This window comes from Chrysemys picta, chromosome 11 (genome assembly GCF_011386835.1).
Source record: "Chrysemys picta bellii isolate R12L10 chromosome 11, ASM1138683v2, whole genome shotgun sequence".
Classification (NCBI taxonomy): Eukaryota; Metazoa; Chordata; order Testudines; family Emydidae; genus Chrysemys; species Chrysemys picta.
In genome coordinates this window covers 78,463,289-78,485,575 of record NC_088801.1, presented here as the reverse complement: position 1 = coordinate 78,485,575, position 22,287 = coordinate 78,463,289, and the positions used below count along the sequence as shown (strand labels likewise).

Genomic DNA, 22,287 nt, shown 5'->3' with positions numbered 1-22,287 from the left:
GGAGAGCACCATGAGGTGCTGGGACGCAGCCATCGGGGAGAAGGAGGGAATTCAGCTGTGCTGGGGAAGCTGTGCTGAGCAGAGATGCTGCTGCAGATGCAGCTAGTTCCCTGGGTGCGATGTCGCAGCACTTTAACTACATGGTTAATACAGAGGTTGCAGCTCAGCTGAGTAAAGTGCTGCACCCGTTTTAATGGTGTTAGGGGCTTTGCCAGGCTATAAGACTGAGGTGCAGCTTCATCCTGGCCACACCCCTCTACCCCTGCTCCACCCCCTCCTCCTCCAGCCTGTCCATGCCCCCCCACCCCCGGAACACTCCTTGGGCCTGCAGCTGCTGGGGGGAGGCACAAGGGACACCTCTGTTGGAGGAATTTCCCAGGGTGGGGGAGGGTTTTACACCTTCCTTACAGCCCCTTTGGCCCGCGCTAGCCAGCATGGGAGCCAGAGCACAGTGGCGGGCTGGGTCCAGACTTCATGAATGTAGGGTCCAAAGCTGGGATACTGCCTTGAAGTGCGTAGGGGCTGGTTCTCTGAGGGGCTGGACCCCTGCACTGCCCACGGACTCCAGATGCAGTTGGAACAAGGTCCCTGTAGTTCAAAGAGATAAACGGAGGTACCCAAAATTAGGCCATTGTTGTACATTTAGGCCTTACCGCCTTGCCCATTAACAACAGTAGGTGGGCTAAGGGTCACTGTCAGTCACTGTTTATACTTGATCACGGCTGACCTGGTTCTGGTCGTAACCAGAGGCCTGGCAGTGAAAGGTCCTGATTCTATCCCCAGCACCCAGAGACAGATGGTCCCTCAGGGATGTAATAACCCTGGGGGATATTTTACACTCATGGTCTTTCACACGGGCTGGGGACTTCCACAGTCTCATCCCAGGGCTGAGAACCTCAGGGTTAAGTTGCACAAAGTGAAAATAACAGAAATGTGATCCCTGCGTTGCACACTGTGCTGTGCTGCCCTGGGCAGATGTGACTTTAAGCTGGTGTCCAAGCCCCGTCCCACTCTCAAGAAGGACTGGGCCAAAAGAGCTGATTTTCAATGGCACTCACACTGCCCAGGTCCTGGCCCCCGGTCCGGGGGGCTCTGCGTTTTATTTTAATTTTAAATGAAGCGACTTAAACATTTTATAAACCTTATTTACTTTACATCCAACAATAGTTTAATTATATATTATAAACTTACAGAAAGAGACTTTCTAAAAACGTTAAAATGTATGACTGTATGAGTGAATAAATGAAGACTCGGCACACCACTCCTGAAAGGTTGCCGACCCCTGACCTAGGGGTTACAGTGGTTACAGTGGATGAGAAGCTGGAGATGAGTCAGCCGTGTGCCCTTGTTGCCAAGAAGGCCAATGGCATATTGGGCTGCATTAGTAGGCGCATTGCCAGCAGATTCAGAGAGTGATTATTCCCCTCTATTCGGCACTGGTGAGGCCACACTTGGAGTATTGCGTCCAGTTTTGGGCCCCACACTACAGAATGGATATGGACAAATTGGAGAGTCCAGGGGAAGGAAACAAAAATATTTGGGGGGATGTGGGGGCTGGAGCACATGACCTATGAGGAGAGGCTGAGGGAACTGGGATTGTTTAGTCTCCAGAAGAGAAGAATGAGGGGGGATTTGATAGCAGCTTTCAACTACCTGAAGGGGGGTTCCAAAGAGGATGGAGCTCAGCTGTTCTCCGTGGTGGCAGATGACAGAACAAGGAGCAATGGTCTCAAGTTGCAATGGGGGAGGTCTAGGTTGGATATTAGGAAACACTATTTCACTAGGAGGGTGGTGAAGCACTGGAATGGGTTCCCTAGGGAGGTGGTGGAATCTCCTTCCTTAGAGGTTTTTAAGGTCAGGCTGACAAAGCCCTGGCTGGGATGATTTAGTTGGGGTTGGTCCTGCTTTGAGCAGGGGGGTGGACTAGATACCTCCTGAGGTCCCTTCCAACCCTGATCTTCTATGATCCTAAGTCAGTCTCTTGAGGGTTGGAAAAGAAAGTGTCAGACGTGGGAGTGGGCAGGGAATTCCCACTGAACCTCAAAGCACAGAGTGACCTGTCCAATCTTATAGCCCTGATTCTAGCTATTGAGAAAATTGCTTCTGGGCTTTTTCTAGGCTAGTTCAGATCATTTGTAGATGTGTTGTTTGGGTTATTTTTTTTCCCTCTCTCACTTTCTTTTAGTAAAATGATGCTAAAACTTTTGTAACTAATACAGCCAAATAATGAGATGAATAGTGAAGCAGGTTTAGCTACTTCATAAGAAAATGGGTAAATTTATTTCCCTGATTTTGAGTCTTGATGGCAAGAGGCCTCTCTCCCGGCCGGAGCACCCGCCTGCCCCATTGGAATTCCCCACCCAGGCTTGGGACACTTTCATCTCCAGCTCTAATGAGTTGGATACAGGATCAAATTGATACAAAGTGCAGAGACTCTCTGGGAGGGGGAGGGGACAAAATACAGGTGGATAAACTCCACTGTGCCTCAGACACAGGCCAGCGCTGCTGGAGTCAGCAGATACAGTGACGATGACAGGGAAGGGGGGAATCCCTCCGACTCGCCCCATTGCCTTCCGGAGTCACAGAGGCTGAAATGATCCATCTGTCCCACTCCTGCTCCTCCTTGTTACATGGAAATGTATTTTAAATAAGGAAAATGGTAAAAAAGTAAAAATACCCGCTGCCCAGCACCACCTGGACCAGCGTGAGCACAAATGGGAAGGAGACATTTTGTCAGCAAAGGGGGAACTTGGTGACTAACAATCGCTCTGCTCTTGGGGTGACAGTATAAACGTGATGCTCAGGGATTGTCCAGACCAGGAAAATGGGTGTCCATTAGGACAGGCCAAAGGGGAAGATGCCAGCTAACCCCAACCCCTGTGCCCGGGCTATGTCAGCACTGCAAACATAGCGGTGTGTTTACATCAGGATAGCTACCTCCAGCATGCCGACACCAAGGGAAATCCTAGAGCAGAAGACAAACCCCATGTCCATTCTCACTCAGTGAGGCGACTTGTGGTCACCCCAATTTCCCCCATCTGGGGCTGATGGAAACTCCTTGCTGGAAGGACACACACTCCCATGACTCACAGGAGAAAGGAGTTGGGGGAAAGGAGCACGGGACTCACCCCAGAGAAGGGCGACCTGTTAAAGGCACAAGTGGGCAACACACGAGGCAGGTGAGAGAACAGAGGGACACAAATGGTGCAAACCACAAGGTCACTATGTGGGAATTAGCAAATGTGTTTTTAAACAAAGTCTTTTCTCCACCCTACACAATGTTTCTACGCTGCGTCGCGGTCCTGTGAACACCCTGATGTCTTGTAAGGGGTGGGCCCTGGATGAAACTCACAGCATCTATAAGGTCTCTCTCCCGTGTGAATTCTCTGATGTACAATGAGGTCTGAGCTCACACTGAAGCCTTTCCCGCACTCACAGCACTGATAGGGTCTCTCTCCTGTATGCCTTGCCTGATGTGTAATTAGGGTTGATTTCTGCCTGAACAGTTTCCCACACTCACAGCACTCATAGGGGCGCTCTCCTGTGTGGATCCTCTGATGTGTATAAAGGGCTGTCTTGACATTGAATTTTTTCCCGCATTCACGGCATTCATAGGGTCTCACTCCAGTGTGGATCCTCTGATGTGTAATTAGAGCTGAACTCTGTGTGAACGTTTTTCCACACTCAGAGCACTGATGAGGTATCTTTCCCATGTGGATATTCTGATGTCCAATAAGGTCTGAGCTGACACTGAAGGTTTTCCCGCACTCACAGCATTCGTAGGGTTTCCCTCCTGTGTGGATCCTCTGATGGTTAATAAGGGTAGAGCTCAGAGTGAAGGTTTTCCCGCACTCACTGCATTCATGGGGTCTTTCTCCTGTGTGGATCCTGTGATGTCGAATAAGGTGAATGCTCTGACTGAAGCTTTTCCCACACACATTGCATCCATAGGGCCTCTCTCCAGTGTGGATTCTCTCATGTTTTAAAAGGCCGGAGTGGCTAGTGAAATGTTTTCCACACTCAGTGCATGTGTTATTTCTCTCTCCTGTGGGTATTCTCGGCTGGGCTGTGGTTTCCAGGAGGTCCTGGTGAGTTCCCTGACAATTAATGGAGTTACCCACTTTCTCCGCTGGCTGGTTTCTCTGCTCCCTCTCTGGCCTGTGCTGACTCTCACAGGCTTTGCCCTGCACACGATGCCGGGCCACATTCCCTCTGGAGCCGTGCGATAATCCCCCATGTGGTGCCACTTGCTCAGAATCTTCCTGCTGAGGATTCTGCTTCTTCTCCCCACTCACCATCCCAGCACCTGCTGAGACAGAGAGAGAAACCTCAGACACAGGGATGGAAAGGGGAAAACAAACCAAAATTAGAGCTGGAGAGAGAGAAAAGAAACCTAGTAGCTGGATTGTCCACAACTCTTCCCCACCGAGAGTTCACAAGGCTTTTAGGGACTCCCAGCTGTCTCCTTCAGGCCCTGAGAGCTTTGAGTTGGTTTAATGATCCCTCACCTGCGCAGGCACCTCTGGGGATCTCTCCTTCCTCACAGCCCTGGAGATCCGGGACCCACGGCTCCTCCCCTCGTTCTAGCTGGGAGATCACATCAGGTTTGGAAACTGGACACACTGCTCAGGGGAAAGAAAACAAGGGAGATCAGAGAATTCATGGGACGTTTCTATTACTTTAACCCCAGCCCATTTTACAGCAGGGAAAGGCTGGGGGCAGCTCCACAGATGCAGGAGACTCTGCGTATGAGGGATTTAACTCTCCCCATCTCTGCTGGGAACACACACAGCCAGACACTGCTCAGCAAAAGGGCTCCTAAAACACAGAGACAGGAACTCCACGTTCCAGGAAGTTAAGGCCCCAGCCAGAGGGGGGTCATGTGCTTCAGCTCCCTAATCATTTTTGTTGCCCTCCGCTGGACTCTTTCCAATTTTCCCACATCCTTCTTGTAGTGTGGGGTCCAAAACTGGACACAGTATTCCAGATGAGGCCTCACCAATGTCGAATAAAGGGGAACGATCACGTTCCTTGATCTGCTGGCAATGCCCCTACTTACACAGCCCAAAATGCAGTTAGCCTTCTTGGCAACAAGGGCACACTGTTGACTCATATCCAGCTTCTCGTCCACTGTGACCCCTAGGTCCTTTTCTGCAGAACTGCTACCTAGCCACTCGGTCCCTACTGTCAAACTCATATTTATAGCCAAACCCTGCTGCCTTCCACTTAATCCTGACAGGGGCTGAGCTTCAGTTTATAAAAGGCTGTGAAATGATGCATCCAGGATTTACGAGGGTGACTTACAGATGACTTTTTTTGTGACCATTCTTGCCTTTTTCTGACCAATGAAAGAGGCCTAGGAGATATTTTGCTCTTTTTTAAAAATAAAAAATTGTCTTAAATAGGGTTACCATACTTAACAAATAAAAAAAGAGGACCCTCCATGGGGTCCTGGCCCCGCCCATTTCCCACCCCAGCCCCACCCCAACTCCACCCCTTCCCCACCCCAACCCCGCCCTAACTCCGCCCCCTCCTCCCTCCCACTCCCAGCCACGCGAAAAGGGCTGCCCGAGCGCTACCGGCTTCATGGTTTCCCAGGCAGCCCCCAGACCCTGCGCCCCCGGCCGGCGCTTCCCCAGCGCAGCTGGAGCCCGGGAGGGGAAGCGCCCAGCCTGGGGCGCAGGGTCTGGAGGCTGCCTGGCAAACCGTGAAGCCGGTAGTGCTCGGGCTTCGGGCAGCCCCCTTGCCTCCGGACCCCCCGGCCGGGCACTTCCCCTCCCGGGCTCCGGTGGCGCAGGGTCCGGAGGCACGGGGGCTGCCCGAAGCCGGTAGCGCTTGGGCAGCCCGGCTCTTAAACAGAGCTGAAGAGTCAGGGGAGGAGCAGAGCCGCCGCAGGAGGGGAAGTGCCTGGCCGGCATTTTCCCAGACGTTTGGCTTTTTGGCAATTCCCCCCAGATGGGGGTTTGAGTGCCGAAAAGCCGGACATGTCCGGGAAAAACCAGATGTATGGTAACCCTATCTTAAAATCCCGAATTTTTCTAAAAGACTCTGTGGACAATAGGAGAACTGGTAGGTTTATAAGATCCAAGAAATGTGGCAAATGAAACTTTATTGTATCTCAGACTTTTTTGTTATTGTTGTTGTGTTAATCGCAACCAGTGTAGTATTTAAAAGATAGATTTGGCACCTAAAGATGCCAATCAATAGGAGTTAGACACCTGGACACTTCTGAAAATCTAGGCATCTTTCCATGTCGCTAGGCAGCTAAATACCTTTAGAAATCTGGCTCTTAATCAGTTGAGGGGAAATTATTTTCATTCTGCCAGTTTAAGTGTTATGCAGACTAAACTACACAGGATCATTTCAGGGGACAAGGCAAAGATGCCAAGTTTATTATGATAACAATTTGATCTATAACCAATAGCTAATACCTATACACACACACACACATCAAATGTTCTGCAGCTGCTGGATAGTTACCAGTCCTGAACGTAGCTTGAGTCCATGGCTTGATTTCGCAGCTTGGGTTCGTAGCTCGTGGCGGTAACTGGCCAGGAAAGTCAGGCACAAGGAAGGGCTGGGTCTCTGCTGGGCATGCACTGATGCCCTTCCATGTTGACAGCAGAATGTTACCCCAAAGTCTTCCATCTCACCCATCTTTTTTATGGGCTTTTAGTTTGAATCCAGAGTCTATAGGTCTTGCTGTGTCACGCTGCCTCTGGGTTCGGTGTGACTGATCACCCGTCAATTGCAGACATGACTTTCAGCCTCGGACCGGGCTTTGATCTTCCTTCTATTGTACCTTTGTTCTTTTCTTTTTAGGGTGGACTCTTCTTACTTTGTTAGGGCCGTTGTCTGCATTTTCAGCTGTTGGTATTTACACTTTATTTCATCGGGATGGGATGGGGCTGGAGGTTGATTCCATTATCTGTGCATACCTCATTCACACATATGAACTAAACTAATAAGGTTACAGCAGGGTATTGCAAAATGAAGGTTACAGCAGGGTTTACAAAATTGAGTAAGCATTTCAAAAATGGAGTTTGAGTTACAATATGGAGTCTTATTAATAATAGTAATTAAAGAAAAGAAACAATTTCATTCTTCAGCTCTACATAAATAAGTCTTAACAGCCCTGCTGCTTCTGAAGGTTCAAACAAACAAAAACAGAGTTGTTCTTTTTCAGGAGGGAAAGACTCCGGGATCCTGTCAGACCTCTCTACATGTAGAGAAGCCCAAAGGGACTCAGTGCACTGATTAGTCTTTGCTCTTCAGTTCAGCTTTAAGGAATGGCCATTTTAAAAATTACTGGGCATGAATTTTCACCTCGAGTTTTTGTCATTTTCTCTCATGCTTAAATTTGGAAATAAAATCACCTCAACTTTTGTCGCATCTCTCCAATATTGAAAAAAGGTTATCTTAAATTTACTCTAATTGTCAAATATGGACATAAAATCCCCTCAGATTTTCCTTTTCTCTCAAATTATTGAATATTTAATATCCCGCTCAGACTGTCCAAGCCCAGGCCATCCCCTCCCAGTTGCTACCCCCTCACAACCCAGCTTAGCCCCCTCCCATCAGCAGTCAATCACCTGCCCCTCCTCCGCTCCTGCCTCCTCCCAAATGCCATGGAACCTTCCGGATCCTTCCCCTTGTTAATGCAGTGTCACCCCCTGCCTGTGTCAATGGCAGGGCTGGGGATGGGAGACAAAAACTTTCCAATTATTTATTAAATATTGATGAAAATCCCACAGATTTCTCCCATTTTCCATTTAATTACCAAATTAGATATAAAAAAACCCTTCAACTCTCTAGTTATTGGTGATTTGTAAGCAGAGTCAGAACGGGCTCTCCCCTGACATCTGGTGGTGAGCTGTGGAAAAGGCCTTCATGGGCTGATCTCACCTTGCCTAGGTGCTCAGCATGATGGGATTGATGGCCGAAATGGTCACTTTTGGCCGCTGTGGGCTCCCCGGTCTCTTTGTTATTGGGGCAGGGGTAATAAAACTGGTTGTGTGAATGAAGGACAACAGAACTGTACTTGGACTCACCCTCAACTGAACAGCACTCATGAGGCATGGGACATGGGTACTCTGTCAGCCTGAGCACAGGACAATTGGGCTCTGGGGACTGCCATAGTTTGTGTTAGAACATGTAGCCACTCTGTGCTAGCAACAGGACATGGCTGGGTCACAGAAGGGATGGGAAGAGTTACAAGTATCACGCCCTGAGAGTGCCCAGCCCTGGTTTGCCCAGTCCCAACCCAGCTCTTCCCCCTTTAGCTGCCAATCACCAGACTTTTCCCCATAGCTGCTTCCTCCAGCTGCCTCTGTTAATGCAAAGTCACCCAGGGCTCTCTGCTGCCCATGTCAATGGCAGGGCTAGGGAGACTAGTTATGTATTCAATATTTATTTTAAAAGCTCCCCATACTCGTTTCTGGGCTATGCTGATCTCTCTACCACTGACCTCCCACTGGGGCTATGGAAGATGATAGGGGAGGGCCTGACACACACACAACTGAATCTGTCCCTTTTTCATCCCAATTCAGCTCTTAGGTGGGCAGGTGGGCCAGAAATTGCAGCCAGAAAAACAGGAAGCACAAAATAATATGGCTGTCAACGAGACCTTTATTGGGTCTATGAAACGACAGGGGTTAACGCCATGCTCAGGAGCTGCATCTTAGCACATAAACATGGGCGGCGAGTTGTATGGGCCGATGGTGGCCATGCGCCACCAATATTTAGAGCACAGGACCCAGCTCCACCAAAGTTCAGGGCTGAGTCTCTCCCCCAGACCCGCCTGCTGCCACCCCTGTGCGCCTCCCCCGGTGATTTTCGCTGCCACCATTGGCAGTGCAGTGGGGCTAAAGCGGCCTCCTCCCCGCCTGCTCCGCTCTGTGCCTGAGTCATACAGGGCCCTGCAGGTGCCTCTCCCTTGTGATCTAGGCTCTTCCCTTCCTGCTGCTGAAGCCCCCTCCCCACCCCACCCCACCCCACCCTTGGCCACAGCATCCACCCCTACGTTGCAACCACACATCCTCCTCGGTCCCTACACCCCACAGCCCATCAGCCTGCTCCCTGCTCCCCCTTCAGTTCACAGGGACTGGGAACTGAGGGAGCGGGGTCAGGCAGGTGATGCCCTTTGTACCATCCCCATAGGAACAGGCCTGGGGGCTGGTCAGCGCTGGGAGGGGACAGTTTCTGCTGCAGGGTCACTGTCAGGGACAGAGATTCCCTCTGGCCTGAGCTGGGACAGGGCAGATTGTCAGGGGAGCTGTGTTTTTACCCTCCTCTTTGTAACCAACATAAAAATAAGGACGGAGCGTCCCGGAGAAGGTGTCAGTGAAAGTGAAGAGATGGGACCTGTCAGTCACATTGTAAAATGAGACCTCGCCCGCCCCATAGTCCAGGAAAATCCCCACCCGCCTGGGCCTGACGCTCACGGGGAGGGGGGTCCTGGGGGATGAGGTGCAGGCCTCATATTTCTCATGCCTCAGCCACACTGTCCAGTATCCATTCCCAGGAGTGAGTCTGACCTTCCCCGTCCTGATCACAGATTCCCTACAAACCCCCACAGTCCAATTTGTTTTGTCTCCCATCTCCACCTCCCAGTAAAACCTCCCGCCTGTGAATCTGTTTGCACCCAGGACAATAGGATAAGTAGTAAATCTCTCAGGATTCTCAGGTCGATCCTGTCGTCTATCATGGTATGTCACAGTTTTCTGATCCTCAGACAGGACGAGGTTGGGATGAGCCGTGTTGGGATCCAGAGTCACGTCCACTGGGGAGAGAATCAGAGTCAGTGCTGGGGGCAGGGGCTGGTCACTGGGATCAAAGGGAAATTCACCCACATGCCCGTTAATCTCTGTGACATGGGGTTCTTCACCCTTAAGGGGAGTCAGGAGCTCAGCTAATGCTGGGGGGGAGGACAGGGGCAGGGGGAGAGGGGTGGGGAGCAGGAGTGGAAGGGAAGGAAGGGGGAGAGCTCCAGGGGCAGTAGGGGGGCCTGAGGCAGGCATTAAGGAATCAGAGGGGGATGAAAGGGTGGGGGCCAGGGGATGGAGCAGGCACTAGGGAGGGCATGTACCAGGGTACAGAGGGTGAGGGGAGGAGTGGGTGCCAGGGTGATGGGGAGAGGGGAGATGTGGGCACCAAAGGAAGGAGGGGAGGGGCAGGTGCCAGAGGGTCAGATCAAGGGGAAGGACATGGGGATAGGCACAGGGATGGAGGGGAGACAGGGGGAGGGTGGGTTGCATTAGGGGAGCAGAGAGGAGGGGCAGGTGCCATGGGGCTGGGAGGAGGGGAGTAGTGGGGGCAGAGGAGTGGAGAGGGATAGGGACTGGCACAGGCAGAGGAAGGGGGCAGGTGTCAGGGAGGCAGAAGAGGAAGGGCAGGCTGTAGACACAAGGGTGGGAGGGGAGGGGAGAAGGGCAGGCATGGGCAGTGGATAACGCCCCTGGTTCAGCCGCTGACACCCTGTCACCAGACACCTAGGCCATGGTGGTCCCGCCTGCACTCTTCCCCTTCTCCGAGGCCCCCACTGCCTGCAGTTACCAGGTAAGTGAGCCCCTCCTCGCTTCTCCTCCCCTCTGCTCCTGAGATCCCTGCCACCCACCACCTCCCTCCTCTCCTCCACCCTCCTCCCCCATGAGAACCCCCTGCCTACCACTCACTGTGTCTCTCCGCACCCCCACACCCTCCCTGCCCACCACTCACCATCCCAAGGACAAGATGCAGTGGGCGGGGGGTCTCACAAGAGCAGAGGGTGAGGTGGGGTGCATCAAGTGACGGCCAAGTGGGGGAAAGGCCTGGGGTGGAGTGGGGGTGGAGTGTGGGCAGGGCAGCGGGTGGAAGAGGTGAGACAGGGAGCTAGCCTCCCCCAAGGCAAACTTCACCCACTGCTCATGAGGGCAGGTGCCAGGGGGCAGAGGGAAGGTGCTCAGGGGTGGGGCAGGAGGCAGACATTGGGGGGCAGCAAAGGAGTGGGAGGGGCGGGTACTGTGGGAGCTGCAGTGGGGCTTAGAGGCCACTCAAGCTGGTTCCCTATTGTGCTGGTTGCTACACAGGCAGAGGGGGATCTTCACCTGCATCTGAGTGACTGAGGGGCACAAATCCTAGTGACTGTCAATAGGACGTGGGCTCTGGAGTCACACAGCGCTGCACAAAAGGAGCTCCTGGCCTAAGTCCCCAGTTTCAGCTCCACTGTGATGCACAAACCTCCTGCTGACCCCATAGGTGCCAAAACTCACTCACAGTCTATGTTTGTGCAGTAAAAATTCCCTCAGTGCCTGTGTTTCTCCCTCTGGCCATGACCATGGCGGCCTCCCTTTAGGCCCGTGGACGCCTAGCCCTGCCTGAGCCCCAGCGTGCTCCACAGACTGGGGGAAGAGTGGTGTCCAGCCATCCCAGGCCCAGTTGGGTAGGTGTGCTCAGGGACTGTCTCTCAGATTGGGTCCCTCAGGCGAGGTCACACACAACCGCTGGCGGGGAAGGGCTTCCCTCAGAAATTTTAGCTCAGTGGCTAGAGCATTCCCCTAGGATGTGGGGACTCCCGGTTTAAGCTCCCCCTCTGCCCAAGGGGGAAAAGGGATTGGAATAGGGCTCTGCCGCTCTCAGGAGAGAGCTCTAGCCGCTAGGCTATGCTGATGTGGGGGGCTCCCTCAGTCTCTCCTGTCGAAGATTTTCCATGGTGGATAAATAATTAAAGGGCCATTGGAGCAGGGGACTGGACCCTGGCTCTCCCACCTCGCAGGGGGGTGGTCTAACCACCCAGCTGTAGAGTCAGTCACATACTCACTCTCTCTGGCCCAATCCTAGGTGTCGACTCCGCGGGTGCTCTGGGTCTAGCGCACCCTCAAATAAAAAAGTGGGTGCTCACCACCCTCTAATCAGCTGTTTGGTGGACCCTGCTGATCAGCTGTTTGGCAGTGGGTGGGAGGAGCTGGGGGAGGGGGTAGAATGGGGGCAGAAAGAGGCAGAGGAAGGGTGGGGTCCTGGGGGAAGGGGCAGAGTGGGGCCTTGGGGTGGGGGTGGAGCACCCACCCAGAAAGAAGAAAGTCGGCAACTGTGCCTAATGACCTTTAGTTATTCAGTCCATAGTGGAACAGCTTCCAGAGAGAGGAAGTCTCAGAACAGAGTATCTTATACCCCGGGGGTAAGGGCCCTCCCCGAGAGATAGAAAGCCCCTTGGGCAGAAGGGGGAATTGAAGCAGGGTCTCCCATGTGATGGCTTTAACTACGGGGCTAAAAGTCATTGCCAGCTGCTCCACCCCTGGCTGGTTTGTGTGGTGTGAGGAAGGTGTCCAATTCATTCCCACAAGATATGCCATAGGTGCTACGCTGCCTGACTCCAAGAAAGGGGATCCCTTTGTGGATCACTAAGCGGAGATAGGTGCCTATCTCCATGAGAGAGGCAGGGCCTAGCACACACCACTGTCATCAGCATCTCCTATTGTCTAGCTTAGGCATCTCCTCACCTCATGTCTTGGCTTTTGTGAATCACAGTCTAAGGGCAGGTCCTCACGTAAAATCCTGCACCGATGCAGCTGTGCCACTGTAGCACTTTCACGAAGATTCTCTAAACTGACAGGAAGGAGCTTTTCCCATCAGTTCAGGTAATCCACCCCTGCCCTCCCAGCTCAGTGCATTAGGAAACTTGGGCTAGCGGTGCTGCAATGTGTGTGCACATCCACTGGGCTCTCTGATCCTTGCTGGAGCTGCCAGAGTCTCCCGGCCTGCACTAACACATACCCATGGTCAGGTTGTGTGCAAACACACACACTGCTCAGCCCCAGCTGTGAGGCAGAAAAGCTGCCGTGTGGGCACAATTTGTTGCAACTGGGTTAGGGGAGGGTCACTAGCTGGTTATAAAAACCTGTCTGCTGTTCAGTGGGGACAGGGCCTGCCTCACCCCAGAGCCAGGGAGACACTGAACAGCTCTGGTCTGGTCCTGTTACACTCGAAGGACATTGTGGCTAGAGCTCGGTCTGAGCATGGAAATCCTACAGTTGGGAAGAGTGAGTTTAGCAGTTCAGTGCCAATTATGGGCCTATAAGAACGTCCATCCTGCATAACCCAGGTACGGCCCTGGAAAGGTGACACTAGGGGCAGCATTCCCTCACTAATCAGCCCTTTCCCAAAGAGTGTGTGTCTCTGTGCTGGGCAATAAATCCGCGTTTCGTCTGCCCCTGGTGACATTGCTGTTTTTAGCCGATTGAATTTCATAGGAAAATGCTCTGTGCAGGGAAAGGAGCAGAGATCTCTCAGGGGAGGTGGGTCTCACCATGGATAAAATACCAGTGGTATGTACAGTACCTGCGTAGACCTGGGCGATTCTCCACCCTGCAACCAAACACAGACAGAGGGGTGAGAACGCCCCTGAACACAGACATGCTGAGCAGGAGACAATGTCACACAAGGGTCCTACTGGGGGGAATGGAACTTACTGAGCTCAGCCTGGAGTTTGTCTAAAAATAAAACACAGAGAAATGAGTCAGTGTAATGTTATCTTGCAGAAGGGAAGCAAGTCAAAATGGCCTTAAAGCAAGGAAGCCTCCTGGGTAACAAAGGAAACTGGAAAGGAAGAAATACAGTACAGCAGTGGTTCCCAAACTGGGGTTCGTAAACCCCATGTTACAGGGGGTTCTCGGGAAAAAATTCCCTAATAGCAGACAGAGCTGTCCTTACAGGGCCGGCCTTAGCAAGAGTGGGTCCAATTCCTGGGGATGGGGCTTGCCGCTGGCAAGCCCCGCTCCCAGGAATTGTGCCGCGCTCCGGCCGGGGTCGCGGGTTTTGGGTCCGGGCCGGAGCCTCTGGGGCTGGGACCAGGGGTGCTCGGCTGGCACCACTCGGCCGGGGCCGGGCTGGAGTCGCTTGGCTGAGGCCGGGGCTGGGCCGGCACGCTCGGCCGGGGCCGGGGCTGGCGTCTGAGCCGGGGCCAGAGGTGCTCAGGCTGGGGCCGCTTGGGCCGGGGCCGGGGGTGCTCAGCCGGCGCTGGGGCCGGAGTCGCAGGGCCGGGCTGGGGGTGCTTGGGCGGAACCGGGGCCAGTGCCCCGGGGCCCGAGCCAGGCCGGAGCCAGAGCCACTCGGCTGGGGCCAGGCCGGCACCCCAAGCACTCACAGGAAAAAATGTGTGGGTGCTTTGCACCCACTGGCAACCAAGCTTCCCTCCCCCCTCACCCTACCTCCTCTTCCTGCTTCCACCACCCTAAGTGCGCTGCCTCCCCGCTCCTTCGCCTACCTCCCAGAGCTTCCCCCTGGCTGCCGCCAAACAGCTGTTTGGTGGTGTGCTGGGAGGGACGGGGAGGAGCGGGAATGTGGCGCGCTCAGGGGAGGAAGCAGGGAAGAGGAGGGGCCGGGGCGGGGATTTGGGGAAGGAGGTGGAAAGGGGGTGGGGCTGGGGTGGGAAGAGGCGGGGCAGGGCAGGGCCGCATGGAAGTGGTGGAGTGGGGGGCGGGGCTGGGGGGGTCAAGCATACAGGGGAGAGTGGGGAAGTCGGCGCCTATGGTGGTATTAGTTACGTTTTCTTCGGTGATGCCCTCATCAGGGACAAACATTCATGTCGGAGAGGAAACCTCAGCAGTGATCCTCACACATGGTGCTTGTTTTGCCTGTGTGAGGCCCACGTTAAAGAAGTGTTGCTCAATCATGAAATGGACTCAAGTGGCTCGAGACCTTTGCCTAAAGCAGCATCTGCTTGACCAGGCTATGTGACCTGCTTTGGTTTTGAGGCCCTTGTCTGATTGGAAGTGCCCTTGGGCTCTGAGAGCACTGCTGCTTCGCGGTCCAGAGCAGGTGCCTCTCTCAAGAAACAGAGGAGCCGTTCCCCATTGCATGCGCCGAGGAAAAAGTCTCATAAGACCAACTGATACTCAAAGAGACTCTTTCACTTTGCACAGGGTTGGTGCTCGTGTGCGATATGGCATGGGTGCCTCTAACCTTTCCCTGGTACCAGGTAGAGAGATTAGAAACCTGGTATTATGGGCTCTGGGTCCAGCCCCAGGGCATCTGTGGAGTCTGCTACCAAATAGGATGATGGTGGCACTGACTGTCTCCATGTTGGCGGCATACCAGGCAGTACAGACCTCCTTTGCCTTTCACCCCAAGCTCTCCTTTGGTCCAGGACTTTGCCAGGGCTATGCCATCTATAACCCCATTGGCTGAACAGGCTGTTCAGTCCTTGGATCCGTCTGCACTGGACCCCCAAGTTCCCTTCCACAGGCTGCTGAATCAGGGCCAGTATCGGGATTGGTGTGGGAGACCTCAGCAGCTTTCACCATCCTTGACTTCGGCACTGTCAGCCAGTCCAGCACAACTGATGACTTTGGGACTGATACTGCTTTCAGCCTTGGCATGCTCAGTGCCGGTGGTGCTGCTTCCATTATCAGCACTGGTCCCTGCCTTGTTCTGGGTAACAGATGAGTCAGGCCAGTTACTTGCTCCCTCTGGTCTGGCTCTGACTTTATTCCTGCAATCCCAAGGCTTCTCAGTTTCAAGGTTGGGATCTTCCTTCTCCTGGTCTCCTCGCCAAACCAGCATCAGGGACTGTTTACAGAGCATTATATTATTGTGTCCGCAGGGGTATGTTTTGGGACCGGATCTGTTCAATATCTTCATCAACGACTTAGATATTGGCATAGAAAGTACGCTTATTAAGTTTGCAGATGATACTAAACTGGGAGGGATTGCAACTGCTTTGGAGGATAGGGTCATAATTCAAAATGATCTGGACAAATTGGAGAAATGGTCTGAGGTAAACAGGATGAAGTTTAACAAAGACAAATGCAAAGTGCTCCACTTAGGAAGGAACAATCAGTTTCACACATAGAGAATGGGAAGAGACTGTCTAGGAAGGAGTACAGCAGAAAGGGGTCTAGGGGTTATAGTGGACCACAAGCTAAATATGAGTCAACAGTGTGATGCTGTTGCAGAAAAAGCAAACATGATTCTGGGATGCAATAACAGGTGTGCTGTGAGCAAGACACGAGAAGTAATTCTTCCGCTCTACTCTGTGCTGGTTAGGCCTCAACTGGAGTATCGTGTCCAGTTCTGGGCACCGCATTTCAAGAAAGATGTGGAGAAATTGGAGAGGGTCCAGAGAAGAGCAACAAGAATGATTAAAGGTCTTGAAAACATGACCTATGAAGGAAGGCTGAAAGAATTGGGTTTGTTTAGTTTGGAAAAGAGAAGACTGAGAGGGGACGTGATAGCAGTTTTCAGATAGCTAAAAGGGTGTCATAAGGAGGAGGGAGAAAACTAGTTCACCTTAGTCTCTAAGGATAGAACAAGAAGCAATGGGCTTAAACTGCAACAAGGGAGGTCTAGGTTGGACATTAGGAAAAAGTTCCTAACTGTCAAGGTGGTTAAACATTGGAATAAATTGCCTAGGGAGGTTGTGGAATCTCCGTCTCTGGAGATATTTAAGAGTAGGTTAGATAAATGTCTATCAGGGATGGTCTAGACAGTATTGGGTCCTGCCATGAGGGCAGGGGACTGGACTTGATGACCTCTCAAGGTCCCTTCCAGTCCTAGAATCTATGAATCTAAGGTCAGGCTTGAGAAAGCCCTGGCTGAGATGATTTAGTTGGGGTTGTTCCTGATTTGAGCAGGGGGTTGGACTAGATACCTCCTGAGGTCCCTTCCAACCCTGAGATTCTATGATTCTACGACTGCTGTGAATGACAGAGCCCAGCAGGGCAGGTTTAAGTCCACTCTGAAGGACAAGTTCTCCAAAAGGATGGATTAAATGGGCAGGAAGATTTACACTTCCCTACAAATGAGGATTGCATGCCAGCAGGCATTGGTGTCCAATTATGACTTCGTAAGTTGGACAGTGATGCCTAAGTTTGCAAACTAGCTGCATGTAGCCACCAGAGAGTAATTTCAGGAATCTGATTTTGGACAAAATCTACAGGGTTCTGACCAGAGTGCGGGGTGAGGGGCTCAGCCTACATAAGCAATGAAGTATGCAACCCTCTAGTTTAAAAAAAGCCACATAATTTTGCTCCATGATCTAAATTTTCACTGTGAGATTCTGTGCTTGGAACCTGCAGCATCAGTGCACGTAAGAGCTACGGTGACTTTTACCATTCCTGGCATCTGCCTGATCCCAAAGCGCCCCTGATGTAAGTCAGTGCTAGTCCACACGGGTGTTGCAGTGAAGTCATCTCCAGAGCACGGTCTTCTAGCACAGGAGGACTTGCAGGCACACCACCCTCATTTCTATCCTGGGGCTCCCTATGGTTTTTCATAGTCCAAAGCACATAAAATAAATTTCCCCTTCTGGGGGGTTCTGATATACTATAAATAAATTCATTTATTCATTTTCTCCCCTCTCCTTACTTTACCTTTCGCTTTGTGTTGCCTCCAGAAGCAGTAACCGGCCAGGACAATGAGAACAGCCAGGAGAGGCAGGATCACCTCCAGAGCCACCCTCCAGGGGTTGACTCTCGGGAAAAACAGCTCTGCAAGAGAAAGTGCCATTGACTTGGGAACAAATATATACATAAGAACACAAGAACGGCCATACTGGGTCAAACAAATGTTCCATGTGGCCCAGTATCCTGTCTTCTGACAGTGGCCAGTGCCAGGTGCCCCAGAAGGAATGAACAGAACAGGGCAGTAATCAAATGATCCATCCCCTGTCATCCACACCCAGCTTCTGGCAGTTAGAGGTTTAAGGACACCCAGAGCATGGGGCCACATCCCTGCCCGTCTTCGCTAGTAGCCATTGATAGATCTATCCTTCATGAACACACCTGGTTCTTTTTTGAACCCAGTTATACTTTTGGCCTTCACTAGATCCCCTGGCAATGAGTTCCACAGGTTGACTGTGAATTGTGTGAAGAAATATTTCCTTTTGTTTGCTTTAAACCCGCTGCCTGTTAATTTCATTCCTTGGTTCTTGTATTATGTGAAGGGGTAAATAACACTTCCTTATTCACTTTCTCCATGCCAGTTAAAATTTTATAGACCTCTGCTATATCCCCACTTAGTCGTCTCTTTTCCAAGCTGAAACGTCCCAGTCATTTTAATCTCTCCTCAGAATGAAGCTGTTCCATACCCTTAAACATTTCTGTTGCCATTCTCTGTACCTTTCCATTTCTAATATATATTTTTTGAGATGGGGCAACCAGAACTGCCTACAGTATTCAAGATTTGGGCATACCATGGGTTTATATATATTTATTATGATATTTACTGTCTTATTATCTACCCCCTTTCTAATAGTTCCTAACATTCTGTTAGGTTTTATTAATACCACTGCACATTGAACAGATGTTTTCAGAGAACTATCCACAATGACTCCAAGATCTCTTTCTTGAGTAGTAACAGATTAGTAAGACCTGATCATTTTATATGCATAGTTGGGATTTTGTTTTCCAATATGCATTACTTTGTATTTATCAACATTGAATTTCATCTGCCATTTTGTTGCCCAGTCACCCAGTTTTTTGAGATCCCTTCATAATTCTTCACAGTCTGTTTTGAACTTAACTAGCTTGAGTAATTTTGTATCATCTGCAAGTTTTGCCATCTCATTGTTTACCCCTTTTTCAGACCTTTTATAAGTATGTTGAACAACACTGGTCCCAGAACAGATTCCTGAAGGACATCACAGTTTACCCCTCCTCCTTCTGAAAACTGACCATTTATTCCTACACTTTGTGTCTTGTCTTTTAAGCAGGTACTGATCCATAAAAGCACCTTAAAGGGTCCTAGAGCTTGGTCTGCAGCACAAGCCCAAATGTCTACACTGCGATTTAAGCTGCCCGTAGCCCAAGCCCTGCAAGCCTGAGTCAGCGGGCATGGGCCAGCCATGGGTTTTGAATTACAGTGTAGGCACAGCCAAAGAGAACTAAGGTTGCTCAGAAGTTACTAAGAAGTGCTCAGCATGTTGAAGGCCCAGGCCCATACATAGGAGACACAATGATAAATACTCTCTGCCCACATCTGCAGCGTCTCAGTCCATCCATGTGCGGCACAGATGGGCACTGACCTGGTATGGAAATCGCTGACTCTCTCTCCTGGTCAAGTCGGGGGCTCCTGACACGGCAGGACACTTTCTGGTTGGACTCTTCTGTTAGAATAATGGCAATCTCTGCTTGAAACAGGCCATCGGCCTCTCGGGATATGTTTTCAGAGGCTGATGGTAAGAGCTGCCCCTGGAGATCTCTCCACTGAGCCTCGGGCTGTGGGTACCATCCGGATGATCGACACACCACCCGGATCCCTCTGTCCTGATGTCCCTCCACAGAGATGGCAGGAGCAGAGCCCAAACCTACAGAAAAAATAAATGAACTTGTGATAATGCTACAGTGCCCAGTAATGACCCAAAAGCTTTATTGCAGCGTTATCAAAAGCCATTTCCTACTAAACTAATAATCAAATGTGAGTCCACGAGTGCCGCAGGTCACCTAATTTGGCCAGATTCCTATTTGATATAGAGTAGAATTCATGTTAATGTCAGGGCTGTTCTATGCACAAACTTTCTTCAGTTTAGTTAATCAAGTGCAAATCCCTGTGTGGACATTCTTAAATCAAGACTTAAACTAAATCAATATAAGCCATTTCCAAACTCATTTAAAAGGTTCCACCTGGATGTTTGCACTAGTTCAGCAGTTCTCAAATTTTAGCAACCCAAGGACCCCCATTTTGATTTCAAATTTTTAGCAAACCCCCTAGCCCCTCCCGCTCAGCGCCAGGCCCTGCTGTCACTCCACCCCTTCCCCCAAGACCCCATCTTCGCCCCACCTCTTCCTGCCCCTGCTCCACCCCTGCCCCTCCTCTTCCCCACCTCTTTCTATCCCCACCCCTGAGCACACCCAATCTCTGCTCTGCCCCCTCGCTCCCAGTGCCTTGTGCACACTGCAGAACAGCGGTTCCCTAGCATGCAGGAAGCACTGGGAGGGAGGAGCTGGTGTTGAGGGAGGAAGGGGAAGGAGTTGATCAGTGGGGTCGGTGCACCCCCTGGAGTACCTGGGGATCCACAGACTCCAGTTTGAAAAACGCTTCACTAGTTCATTGAAACCAGCGCACATGTACGTGTAAACAAGCCTTAAATAATTCACTAATTAAAAAAAGCCGGTGTAATGGCAAAAACAGAGCACCAGGGGTAGGAGAATTTATTGGCGCTCCGGATTGGAAAGGCTGCAGCTGCAATGCCTGGCCTCTTGGTTCTCCAGGGGGCGGGAGGGTGGGGAGGCGCTAACCTGGGGCAGAGACCAGTGGCCACAATGGAAGGGGTCTGGGGGCACAATGTGGGCTGGGCTCTGTTGGGCACAGAAGGGATGAGGCCTCGGGTGGAAGGGGCAGGGCTCAGGAGTGGGGGGCGGGCTAATGTAAACACTAGATAAGGTCACACATTCCACACCGGATCACACTTGGGGTTTTTTATTACCGATGAGCTAAACTGAAATAAAATTATCTTAATTGGAAGCAAGTGTCTTGTGAATTCAAATGGATTTCATTACTGCGGGGCAGTCTGCGGACAGAGAGGCCCTTAGGCTGCTTGGAAATTTCACACAGACCATCCTAGAGAGGGGAAACAACTGCCCAGGAGAGATAAAGAAGGGATGGGTGTCTGGTGCCATTTCCGCTCGGGATTCTTGACCAGAAAAGCACAGGCTAGCAGGGGTCTCACAACCATTTTTTTGGTGGCCTAAGAGTGAAAAACCCATCTCTGACCTGCAGGCCACTCTGAGGAAGGTGAGTCAGGAACAGCTGCAAAGTCCCAGCCTCCCCAGGCCTTGGCCAGGCAGGAGCCGGGCAACTGTTCAGGGGAGTGCCTCAGTGACCGAACCCTGCAGTGCCATTCACACTGGCCCCACATGTCTTCGGAGGCACTGCCCAGAGCCCCAAGGAGGCTGGACAGTGCAGGGCCCTGATCCCTGCTGGCAGAGCCAGCACAAACACCAAGGAGGTGCATCTTGCTGCCTTTGGCAACAGGTATTCAGGAGCAAAAGCTGGGCACTGCAGGAAGGGGCCACTGCTTTGCCTTCCCCAATCTCCGCCCACATATTGGAGGCTGTCATGACTGCAAAAAAATGTCCTCAGGTGGCCACATGCAGCTTTGGTGGCCATAGTTGAGAAATGCTTGGCAGAGTCCTCTTTCAGAAGAGTTGTGACACAGGGCTTTGGTCCGACAGACTCACGGGAAATGCCCAAGAGTCATAGACAGGAACTGAGATTAAAAGGCCTAAGGTGAAAAGTATATGTAACCCCCAATGTTTCTGTTGCTGTTCCTTTTAAACTGTAATAGTCAATTTAGTTTTTGTTTTTTCCTGCCAGAAGAGTGGAGCAGCTGTCCACTGACTCCAGCTAGTTGGGGACTAGCAGGTAAACGGAGGAAAAAGTCCACGAGCCTTTGCAGCATGTTCAGTGGGGCATCTCCAAGGGTGTGGGGCTGTGCTATTCCCAAGTATAAAGAAAAAAGGTGCCAAACTCTTCAGAGGGCGACAGCCCCACCAGAGGGGAGGTGAAGATCTTGCCAGGAGGACTGATACTCACAGACCTGCTTTTACTCATTGCAGCAAGAGGATAACCACAAAGAGAAGAGCTGGGTCCTTGCTGCTGGTTCAGTTCAGGGCAGTGTGGTTACATTAATGCCAAATCAATAGTCTATATTTTAAACGCATAGGATTTGAGGCCTGTGACTCATCTGGTACTAAAGAAATTTGTATGTTTCATTAATTTTGTTGTTGTTTGCAAAGTATTTGCTGTATTGATGTCATGATAAGATTGTGTTTAGATTTATGAGGAATCTCAGTTACCCCTCAGACTGTCCTCTTGTGACGCATAAAGGGCTTTATCGATACTGTCGCCTACCCTTCGGAATAACATCTGCTCCCGCCCTGTTCCAGAGGGCTATGGACCAGATCTTGTGTGGCTTGTCAGGAGTCCAGTGCTATCTGGACGACATCCTGGTCACTGGAAGGAATAAGGAGGATCACTTAAAGAATTTAGAGGCTACCCTACAAAGACTGGAAGAGTATGGCCTACGAGTCCGCAGAGACAAGTGTGAATTCTTCCAGCCTCTGTTGAATATTTGGGGCACATCATTGATGCTGCAGATCTTCATAAGGCCCCTGCAAAAGTTAAGGCTATTATGAAGGCTCCCCCGCCTCGAAATATTAGCCAGCTGTGCTCGTTTCTAGGACTCTTGAACTATTATGGAAAGTTCATCTCACAGTTAGTCACACTGCTAAAACCACTTCACGAACTCCTTGGGCAGAACAAGACCTGGAAGTGGACTGAAGTCTGTGATGTTGCATTTAACAAAGCTAAGGG

At 51.3% G+C, this 22,287-nt stretch overlaps 1 protein-coding gene across 1 annotated transcript in view; it reads right to left on the bottom strand.

The window, feature by feature from the left end:
- Positions 1 to 6,266: 6,266 nt before the first annotated feature.
- The window catches only part of LOC101945537 (butyrophilin subfamily 1 member A1-like), a 32,122-nt gene continuing 16,101 nt past the window's right edge, over positions 6,267 to 22,287 (bottom strand). Inside the window, exons 4-8 of the mRNA XM_008176946.4 lie at positions 18,998 to 19,279; positions 17,346 to 17,462; positions 13,446 to 13,466; positions 13,315 to 13,341; positions 6,267 to 9,781 (exon numbers count right to left, since the gene is read on the bottom strand). Of these exons, the coding sequence (XP_008175168.2) occupies positions 9,219 to 9,781; positions 13,315 to 13,341; positions 13,446 to 13,466; positions 17,346 to 17,462; positions 18,998 to 19,279 (1,010 nt within the window). The 3' untranslated portion in view covers positions 6,267 to 9,218. The remainder of the gene's footprint in view (positions 9,782 to 13,314; positions 13,342 to 13,445; positions 13,467 to 17,345; positions 17,463 to 18,997; positions 19,280 to 22,287) is intronic.